The sequence below is a fragment of the Anas acuta genome, chromosome 6 (assembly GCF_963932015.1).
Source record: "Anas acuta chromosome 6, bAnaAcu1.1, whole genome shotgun sequence".
NCBI classification, from domain to species: domain Eukaryota; kingdom Metazoa; phylum Chordata; class Aves; order Anseriformes; family Anatidae; genus Anas; species Anas acuta.
Genome location: NC_088984.1, coordinates 27435767 through 27447202, shown reverse-complemented (window position 1 = coordinate 27447202; position 11436 = coordinate 27435767). Strand labels below are relative to the sequence as shown.

The window sequence follows — 11436 nt, the reverse complement described above, 5'->3', positions numbered from 1 at the left end:
ATAGAAAATAGTGTGGCAATGGCATACATTTTATAGCAAACCGCTCCTTAGCGTTTTGAAGTAATTAAAACATCCTTACTGAGCACACTGAAATTTAAGCAATGTGTGACATCTGGTTGATGATACTACAGGCTTAAATATGTAAGTCTTTGTTCCTTTTATTGTAAAGTTTACTTAAAAATGCATGAATGAAGCTTTGTGTTAATGTCCTCAAATCTGGAAAACTTGGTGACTCTGAAGGTACCAAAGCTACAGCTAGTATTCTGTCATGAAACTGCATGTGGTAATCTATGTAAAGTTCAGAAATACACAGAAGTGCATGTGCAGAAACATAGGACCAGTAGAACTCCTTTTAATTTCTCTATGTCTCTAAATGTTGCTTTCTCCCTCTTCTAAAATTCTGATTATAACCAGACTCTCTCTCCCTTCCTCCCTATTCTGGCTCTTGAGGAATGATGCTGCCAAATTAGACAGTCAGAACCACTTGATACAGTACTTAAGTCACACAGAGACTAGTTTTATTTTTTTATTATTTTTTTGTTGTTGTTTGGACACATTTCTTCAAGATTATGATATGCCACCTTCTCTGAAATGGAAGAGAGCAGTGCCACAAAGGCATTTAGGTTCTGATTTAGATCTGCAGCTCTGCAGGTTGGATGTGTTTTGCTTAAAGTTACATTCTGAGTCTCTGGATTGAGGAAAATGTATGTTCTTCACTGAAGATTCTTGTTAATCATTAATCTGAAAGACATACACATCACAAAATCCCATCTTCTTCCTGGGAACTTGATTGAAGCTCTTGCCCAAGATGCAGTTTCCTGCCCTTGAGATCCATGTTCAATAGCTGTCTGTGAAGCATGCGTCAGACTGCTTAGGGTGGAAAAACTGCGCTGTCTTCAGATCGGTATGTAGAAGCCTACTGAAACTGTGTTGTCTAGCCAACTTCTTTACTGGATATTAGAATTAGCATATGGAAGGAAACAAGTCACTTCGTTGCTAGCCCTTTACTACTGTACTTGCAGATAAAATCCACTAGCTTTTCCCAAGATGTGTGGAAACAGACATAGGGTCTATTTAATGATCGCCACACATTTAAATTTCAGAATAGTTCTTGTATTGACCGAAAATGCAAATGAATTCTGGTTAATATTGCTTAATGTTTGCATTGTGTAGTCCAGTGCTCGATAGAGACTGATTCAACTTCACTTTCATCTTCATCTAAATGAGAAGACTTAGTAGCCACCAAAAACATGGAAGTGGAACTTTATCTTTGCTAATAAGACTAGAGTTCTGAAGCCATGCAGGCCACCTCAGGGTAACATTCAGAATATACTGCAGAATTACTCAGTTTTTCCTGCTTCTTGTTTGCAGTTTGATGATGGCTTCTGTTCATTCCTACAGCTGCAGCCATGTTGGTTTTTATTTTGCTTTTCTCTTTTTTTTTTTTTCGTTAGATTGAAATGAACCTTGAGGTTGGACAAATGACAGCTGCTTCTGAACTTAGATACTAGTTCTGTAAACTGAACACTTTAGGCTCAATTTCAGATTTTCTTTTTTAGTAAGCAATTGAATAGTTTTGAATGTAGAGCTTTTTGTCAACCTGCTTAACATACAAGAACCTGAACTTGAGAATAAAGAAATGTTAACTTAAAAGAACCTTAATGGGTTCATGGGTTCTTTTTTTTTTTTTTTTGGCTAGGTTTTCTGAACTGAATTGCAACTAAATGTTTGAAATACCTGAGTTTGCTGTTGATAATGAGATAAGCTGAAGACTTAATGGTGTGCTTGCTAAATTTCTGTGCTTTTCTTGCTGCTTCCGTCCTAAATATGGCCAAGAGTTTAGATCTTCCTACAACCCATTTATTTCTTTCTTTTTGCTTTCCCTCCCTGCATTCTCAAGCACTGATTTCACAGACTTCAGCTTCTATTTCCATGTTAACAAATACCGTTTTTTAAATTTCTGTGCAGTATTTCCCATTGCTAGTGCGATGATTGATTCCTTTGCCTCATTTCTATGCTGCAGGGTCTGTCCTGCAATCCCTAGCTGTAGGTCAGTTCTCACATACCTCTTTACCTGTCTGCAGACTTTCCCTGTTAGAGGAAGTTTGTTGTGTGGGTTTTTTCACTCTTTCTTCCATCATATTTTGCTGTTTTCTCAGCTAAATAGCTTTTCCCCACAATGGTTTTGGCAGTTGCTTAATGGCATCTGTAACACCTGTTGACTTCTTTCCCTTATTGTGCTTTTATCTGGAACTATACCGCCTTTTAATTATTTAGAATAGTAAGTGAAGGAGTAATACTGAAGTCTCATTTGTGTGAAAGGAAATGAAGGAAACTTATAATGGTATATCAGAAAGTCATGAAGAGTTTCGATGTGGACTTCTCCTTAGGTAGGGAGAGGGCACGGAACTCATCACACTTGTAAATTTCATTGTATTTTTTTTAATTTAAAAAAAAATGTTGATTGACAAAGTAATAGCTGCAGACCTGGCAATGTTTACTACAAATTTTTTGCAGTAGTTACAAAACTTATGTCTGTAGTATAAGAGAATGCAGAAGGCTTTGTCCTTCAAATTTGTGTACCATTAGATGACTGCTTTGCTTACCTAAGCTATTTAGCAAAATGGTAGGTGTAAAGAAAATGAACTAATTTTTGCAACACCGTAATTCAAGTTTCTTGTGGCCAGCACTGCAGAGGAGTTGATTTAAATTAAAAATGTTCAAGTTCCTTAATTCCAGCAAATGAAAACATCTTGGACTTTCTGAGTTTTTGTTTGGGTTAGGTTTTCTGAGCTGTTATCCTACCAGGGGATCGTATTAAATTACCAGAAGCAAATGAACAAGTAGTTCTTCTATATTTATGTGAAATTAATAGCCAAGATTGTCTTTCAATGGGAAAATACATGGTGGTTCTGTGCATCTTTTTTGAATACCATTTGAGTCTGTTGAATATTCTCAATGAAACATAAACAAATATTTGAAGCCCCTGAGATATGTTGTGTTTGTATCCATTTTTTTGGAAAATGCAGCAATGTATAGGGGAGAGCCTATGAACGTTCCTACTGAGGAAGAGGCTGACCAAAAAAGAAAATCTCAGTGGCATGGCTAGAAGCCAGGGAAGCTGGTCACATCTGATTCTTTCTCGCTTTTGGGGTATTCCACTTCTATAAAAAGCTTCAGTTAGAATTCTCTTTGTCAGGGAGTTTGGCTGTGAGGTTAGTCTCATTCTGTGCTTTTCCTGTGGCTCTTTCTGCAGCTTGCTAAATTTGTTTTCTCATGGTGTCTGTTAGCAGATATTTCTTTGGAGTTCGTACTTTCCTTTCTGAAAGCTTTAATTTCAAATCTGATCTTGCAACTCCGTTGATAACTATCTTCAACACTAATCCTTATTTTGCAGTATTAACAAGTGTTTGGAAAATTTCAGGAAAATTGAAAGATGACTTTTCAGTGTTCCATGTTTTAGGACTTAGACTTAGGACTATAGACAACTTTCCTTCTTTTTCTTCTTCCCAGTTTTGTTATATCACAGTTCTCTTCTGTGAGGTATCCAGTTCAAAGGTACGTGTTCTCACACTATGATTTCCTTTTTCAGTTGTAGGTATAGGACTTGGATGATAAGAGCCCCACGCACCAAGTCAGTACTCTCTTTCCTAACTTCCAGTTGATTATTGCTGAGCATTTCTACATGTTTAATTTTGCTCTCCAGTCCTATTGCTGGACTGCCTTAGCTTAAATAGTCTTAAGAGGTGCCTCACTGTACAATTGGAGTAGATGTATGTGATACCTGTTGTCACATCTGTCTCTCAGTAATACTGCAATGACTTGTGAAGATGTGGTAACTTGCATGTTATTTTCTCACATTATGGACTTTGATTTGTGTTGTGTATGCTCTGTTTGTATTTTGGTCTAATATTTTGCTTTGTTTGAAACCAGATTGCAGAAAGACTTTGTTTCTAAATAGATTTAGAGTAGTGGGAGATGGATAGGAGGGTTGATGTTTGCCACAAATATTAGTTTAAAGAGATAATTAGGCCAATTAAAACAGATCTAATATTTAAGAACAGTCTGTTTGATGAAACAGCTCCATTGTTTTTCATCAGCCACAGCTGTTGTAACTGTTATCTCTATGGAGGCAGATCTCTTGTTATGTAGGTCACATCAAGGAAAAATAGCAGCTGAAGACTTGCTTCAAGTGTTGCGGAGAAAAATGCGATGAACATGTATGCGTCTCCACTGAAATGTTTTGAAACAGTGAGAGCTGAGTAGTAGTCTTCGGCAGTTTTTATGAAGACATGCTGTAAAGGTGGAAAAGTAAATAAAACTGTATCCAAAATGTCCTTGCATCATCTAAATTAAAACAGTCATTTGAATCTAATTTCATTATAGGAGTATCTAAATCAAAGGGGGGGGGGGGGGAAGAGAGTACTTACAGGGTTTGTGGCCTGAAGTATGCAGCTTCCTTTGAATTTAGATAATAAACAGGCTCTTCAGTTTTCATCCTCACTGTTTGCACAGCAAAATACTCCTGCCAGTTTTTGGTGGGGGAGGCAGGACAGTAGTAGCTTCTGCTGCTTCAGTTTTGAAGCTGTCTGTTGCAGTTGCCTTGCAGATGATGTGAGCTACTACACGCACTTCCTTATTTTTTTCACATCCTCTCTTTCCCCTTGGTAAAAAGAGAAGCTTCTTGAAAAGGAAGAATAATAATTCAGAAGAAAAATAAATAGGGAGAGTATGGCAGCTATTTCTCTGACAAATAACATGTTTGATGTAACTTTGGAAGCAAATATAATTTGTAAGGAATGACATGTTGCATTAGTATGCCACATTCCCCCATGGTACAGACAAAAGGAATCGTTTTGAAATCTTGTGATACAAAGAGACCCTTCAGCATGCTGACTGGTAGTAGTCAGAGACTGTCTTTGATGCAGGACTGTTCAAGTGCATGGTAACTCAAAAATTGAGCTTTGTTGCTGCTCCCTGAGAGCAGATCGATACTCAGCTCAGTACTGAGATTTTGATTGGTGTTGGTGCAAGTAGAAATAGTAACCCGGAAGAGGTTTCTTGGCTGGTTTATGTGAATGGGTCTAAATATAATGCTAATAATCATTTCCTTTTAGTTGAAATACTTTTCCCAGTTTTCACAGTTTCGTATACGTTTCTAATGCAATATTTATATGAGTATAGTTAGTATAGAATATCAGTTGACATACGTTTGGAAGGCTGGTGTTTTATGAGAACAAAATGTTGTCCACACCACTGACAACTATGCCTAACACATTTTATTAGTCTCTATGCATCTTTAATAGACTGAAACTGCCCAGATAAATGAATTCTATATGTATAATGCTAATGGTTTTATTTCTGACTAACAATCTGACAGTAATCAGGCACAACTTCTTTTGCATGTAAATTACTTTATGTAGAGTACAAATAGCAATGTTATTTCTACTTTTAGTACAGAACTTATCCTAAGGCACAGTCAGGAACATCTCCAAATGGTGTTTGGTGTGTTTTAGCCCCTTGTTTTAGGCCACTGTATTCTTTATAGGTAAGATTATTGTGATTAATTATGATTCTTTCAGATAGAATTCTGTGAGGAGTAAATAGATAGTAAGTTTTACATCACTGCGGTTTGTGAATTTGTATTTTACATCTGGAGAAGCCAGTAACAAATAGTATGTGAGCATATATGTACATGTATATCTGAGGCTTGGGTCTTTCATGTTTGTCGTTCTCATACCTCACTTCCTATTCTGAGGAACCTTTAGTTACGGAGTTGACACTTAGCAGTCTTACACTGCAATTTTAAAGTATTGTTGATAGATGCACATTTTTGTTTCCAACTGTATTCTTCCTCCTTGTTTTACTTCCTGTCCTAGTTACTTATAATCCTTTCCAGTAAAAGTTCGCATTATTATCTAAATTGCTCTTAGAAGTGATGTCAGTGCAAACACCAGAAATGTTTGAGGTGTGGTAGAAGGTCTAGTGTCAGGCAAGTATGAACGTAGTTACCAAGCAGCATGTAAAGGGAGGAGATGCAATGTCAGCTTACAGTGTCTCTTGAATTCAAGTAGGTGAAGGGGAGAGGATTAATGTATGAATTCTAACCTCAGCATTAAATTGAAGAAATTCAGCACAGATTTTCTTTGTTAACCATTGGCAGTTATGAGGAATCTTATCTATCTTTTTATTCTAAGCTGTCATCATTTAAAGACTGTTGCGTCTTTGAGGGTATAAATAAATGATGGTGTATGAGTACAGACATAACATCTGTGGCACAAGAATGATTTTTAGGGAAACCATAAAAACACATTTCACTCCGTGTTAAAACTGAATAGAGATTGGAAATGCAAACTGAACTTCTCCCTTAAAAGCGTCTTTTTTATGTTTAATAACACAGTAGTTCTGGTTTGATATGACTTCTTGTGGGCAATTAAAATAATTAAGCTTTCTGACTTACTTTCTAATCAAGTGTTGTTATTCTAGCTGACAAGTCAAGGCCACCTTCATCGAGCCCTTCCAGTATTATTCGCCGGACTTCCTCGTTGGACACGCTTGCTGCTCCCTACCTTGCTGGACAGTGGCCTCGTGATAATCATGGACAAGCTGTTCCGTGTATGAGAGACAAAGCCACTCAGGTAGGCCAGGTTTTTTTACTTAAGAATATTTAAATCCAAAGACAAGTTTTAAATGTATGAATGCTATTGCCTTGAAAGCATTCACTTTGGCTTTCTTGCTTACAAGTTCCTGTTCACTTGCAAATTGCAGGAATTCTACAGTTGCAATTATGTATGTGTTTTATTTGCATTCTCTAAGAAAAGACCATTAACTGCGGTGTTTGTTACAAGTTCCACTTTCTTCTTATCTCACAGCAGCAGTAGTGCATTGCACGTCTATTTTCTCATTGCTCTTACTGCGTGCAATACACTGGATTGCATTGGTGTTAAGTACTATTTAGTTTTAATTTATACAAAGGAACTTAAAGTAACTCCTTGTGTTTATGTCTCTCTCTTAAAAAAAGCTTCTGTAATGCCTTTATAAAAGTTATTGTAGCCTTTTCTGTGATAGGCTGAATATCATAGTGTTTAATTCCTGATTATTTTGGTGCGGTTGGACAGTGGATTTCCCTGATTTGTAGAGTAAAAGAGCCAAATATCTCAGGTTTTAAATCCCTAATCCTAGTGCATGGTTTCAACAACAAGTGGTCTCCACTAGTTCTAAAGAATATAAGAGAAGGGTAGTGGGAAGGTAAACTGGCAGCATCTGGGACATACTTGAATTTAGCCTGCCTTCAGTTTGGTAACAACAATGGAAATGCAAGTAAAATAGATTTCAGTGTGCTGTCTACTCAAATGTGTTGGATGTTGAGCAGGTGATGTCTGCTCTACAGTTGTTACTGTCTGGCCTTTTCAAGGTCTGCAACATTTTGTGCTAAGAACCTCAGTCCAAAGAACATCTTAGTAGAAGAGGAGGACGTTTCATAAGGGATAATGTCCATGTGGATAAGGTAAAAATAGAAATTGGTGAAGAAAGAAGAACTGAGAAACAGGTTTTCTCTATTAGAAAATAAATAGATAAAATGGTTGGAAAATTGGGTAAAAGGGGTAAGCAAGTCCTAATAAGAGGAGGAGTATGAAGGAAGGAATATGGTACATGAGGAATTGCTATTCGTGCATAGCTTATGTTTTTTAGTAGAAGGGCTTTATATATATATATATATATAAAATGTATTTGCAAAGATTTGTGGGAACAACATTAGGTATTTCCATGTGATGAGTATATTTGACTGTTATTGACGTTAGAATAGTGCTGAAGGAAATAACGATCTGATGCACTTGCTGATTTAAAATTTATCAAACCAGCAGAAAATCCTGGGATATGGACATAAATCTGTATCTCCAAACCTTTTGTTGATGTGACACTGACAAGGCTTTGTGGCTTTTAATCTTCTGTGCTTGAAAGCAAGCATTTGAGTTAGGACCAAGTTTCAAATGTAATTGACACTAATAGTTAGCTTTCCAAGATGGTATCTCTCTCCAGTTGTACAGTTTAGTGTTTCTGAAGATGAGATGATTTGATGAAGTGTCACTTTGTAAAAGTATCATGGCTCCAGTGTGTGATTTCAGATTTTGTGAAGTCTGGCATCCAGATTTACTGAATTCTAACTGATGTCACAGTCTGAGTCATGGGGACAACAAAGAGAATGTTGTTCATATGTTGCAGGTGCAAATACATACCCGGTTATATACTAATTTATAGGAGTTTGGAAATCACTGTTGAAAATTACATGAAACACTTGTTTCAGAACTGTTACGTTTCATATTGAGTGTGAAGGGAATGACCACAAGTACCTTCATATTCAAAACGAAGGATGCCACATCTAGCAAAATCTGCTGGTTAAGGTTTATTTTTACATAAACGTGACAATGCTGCTGGAGGAATCATCATCAGTATTATGGCTGAGTGAAATGAGTATGTTCTGATTTCAAAAGTTTAGGGAACAGGAATTGAATCTACTAAGATATAAAAGATTTTCCAGTTGAGTAACAGGGGGATCTTGATTCTGAAGGTTTACAACATTGAGAGTAGAGTCATTCAGGAAGCAGACTGGGTGGAGGCAGCAATTAGTGACACACTTTGGCTTGCAGGCCTTTAGCTATGACCTACGGGCATCTCTAGCAAACTGTAAGAGATCACCAGAGAGTGTCTGTGTATCAGATTCCTGCTTTGACTGTTTTGGATGAAACCTGTCTATAAAATCAGACTGAATTGTGTACATACAGGATGTTATTGAGTGATGAATATGTGTGTAATCGAGTATCCTGTAGTCTGGCTAGAATTCATAGATGCAGTTATTGTTTTAAGTGCTGCTAAAACAGTGATGGGTAATTTCTGTGTCTTTTCCTTTCAATCTGACCTGTTTCGCTTTGCCTGTAATTGTCAATACAGTTATATCAAAATGCAAATTAAAATGAGACAGTTGCTTTGGAGTTCTTGAGTTGCTACAGAATAATATATCAGAATATATGAATAATGATATATTATATATTATGTGTTTTATGTGTGTTTTATATATATATGTATATAACATATTCTTATATAATTATTCATATATTATATAATTCTATAAGAATAACTAGAGGCCAGAACTTTGTAGTGGAAATTATGACTTTTATGAAGTGTTCCAGTATCTGTGATAAATCTAACATCAGTTACATTTCTTGTGACTGTGTGAAGACCCATGACCAAAATTAGTATGCTTCATCTTGGAGGGTTTATAGTTCATTGCTTGTGAAGGCCATTCTGGACGTGGCTGTGTAAGAACGCAAACTTTGCCTGTAAAGTCTTGCGGTATTATCACAGGCTTGTTTGTGTCTAATGCTACCTTAAATAAAATTTGTTTTAATGATACTTTGAATTTCTCAAAACACTTTCACCATGGTATATATGTGTTTTTCTTTACTAAATGTTAATGCGTTTGTTGATTCAGTGAAATTAGCTTAGTATTTTGTGTGTTGGTTTCTGTTTGGCCAAGACACCTATGAACCTGAAGCCCTCTGAGGCATTAATTTGATTTGCCACTTTGCAGTAGCTCCAGTGGTGTTCTGAGTGGTGCTCAGAAAAGGTGCCTGTCTTTTTCTCAGTCTGAGTTGAAAAAGATTTTAAAGCTGTGCAGGCTTTCCCAACTACTGAACTACTCTATGTAATGCATCAAAAATACCAAGTTCAGCATCTGTGTGGGAAGTAATATATACCCTTTTCTCCAAATTTGATACTGTCCAACTCGTTCTTCAGAGCTCATCTGGCTGTTAGTACTGCCTTATCAATTTTCAGTAAGGTAGAAATGAAACTAGCATATAGCTGTATTAAAGCAGGTCTGAGAGTTTGTGAATGCATAGTTTCACTTGACATGCTCACATTTTCTTTGTCGAAAAGGCTTCTAATCAGTGACTGCTTTTCACTCACAGTTCTGAATGTAGCACATCATAACACAGTTCTCTTCTATTTGTATCAAAATATTCTTCCCAAGAGTAGAAAAGTTGTTTTTGTTTTGTTTTTTAAATCTGTAATCTCCTTGTTACAGACTGAAAGTGCCTGGGCTGAAGAATATTTAGAAAAGAAGAGAAGCTCACACAAACGTTCAGCATCATGGGGCAGCACAGATCAACTCAAGGAGGTTAGGAGTGTTATTATTTGAAGTACCTTAGGATTAAGTTTATTGCTGGCACGCACTGTTACATGAATTTTCAGGAAGGAAGGTGTGAATATTATTTTACTTACTACAATGCCCAAGCTTTATGTAATAAGCAATCTGTTCATTTGGTATCAATTTCTTATAGTAATGCAGGACTGTTACAATTTTTAAACCTGAAGCTGGGGATAAGGGGAATGTCAAATGCAGATAACATTCTTTGTCAGAGGAAGAAATCCAGCAGTGACCAAACTAGTTCATATATTTCAAGTGCTTTCACTGAACTTGCGATATCTTCTGGGCTTGAGCTTAAATGGTAGCTAACATGTTAAGTTTGCAAGAACCTGAACATAATTTTGTGCTGCCATTAATTATGAAAGTTGTGGTAGTAAAGAATTTTAGCTAAGTACTAGAATAAATTAATGAAACTGTGCACATAGCTGAGCGTATCTGGTGAAATCTAATGTGATTTTTTTTCCTTATTAGATTGCAAAATTGCGTCAACAATTGCAGAGAAGCAAACACAGCAGTAGGCATCATCGAGATAAAGAAAGACAGTCTCCATTTCATGGTAACCATGCAGCCATCAACCATAGTCAGGTAAAGCTGTGCTCTTCTGGGGCGTGTTTGGTATTAATACTGGTTTTAGATGATTTCAAGGTTGTGATTTGTCTTAAAGGGAACATAAAAATATTATGTACTTCCAAATTTGTTGTGGGTTTAGGTGGATTCTATGAAAAAACTACATTTCCTTTAACTGCCTGAAGTGTGTAGGGTCCAGGATCATTTTGTTACTTGGCTAGGTTTGCTTGCAGCTCCATGTTCTATGTTCCGTGAATTTCAGATAGATTTTTCCTTAAAAGCAGGACACTAAGCTTATATTTACGTGGCCTATGCTTAAGGATAACAGGTAAATTTAATCTAAACCCATGGATTATCTTTTTCATTAAGTGTTGCTGTAAAAATAATGAATTTGCATGTAGAGTATGGCATGGAGCAAACTGGCAGTACAAAGATACAGACTCAAAACTGTAGCTAATGCTGATCACATTTTCTCTAGACTATTAAACTTGTTTAATCCTATGATCAACAGGCTTAGATAGCTTACCTGACAAAAGGATGGCAACTTTTTATGTATTGTATTAAGCTTCTTTTATATACTGTATTAAAAGTGTTTATGTTCTTAATGGCTGCATTCAGCCTTTTATTTTCTGCAATTTATCATACTTTGATACTTAGAGTAG

At 36.4% G+C, this 11436-nt stretch overlaps 1 protein-coding gene across 2 annotated transcripts in view; it reads left to right on the top strand.

Annotated features, from left to right (window-relative positions):
• FAM117B (family with sequence similarity 117 member B) overlaps positions 1 to 11436 on the top strand; it is a 29318-nt gene that overhangs the window by 1605 nt on the left and 16277 nt on the right. For both annotated transcript variants that reach the window (XR_011097690.1, XM_068686041.1), the window contains exons 2-4: positions 6487 to 6638; positions 10085 to 10177; positions 10679 to 10792. Coding sequence is in view for 1 of the 2 variants with exons in the window: in XM_068686041.1 (XP_068542142.1) it covers positions 6487 to 6638; positions 10085 to 10177; positions 10679 to 10792 (359 nt within the window). In the remaining variant the exon portion in view is untranslated. The remainder of the gene's footprint in view (positions 1 to 6486; positions 6639 to 10084; positions 10178 to 10678; positions 10793 to 11436) is intronic.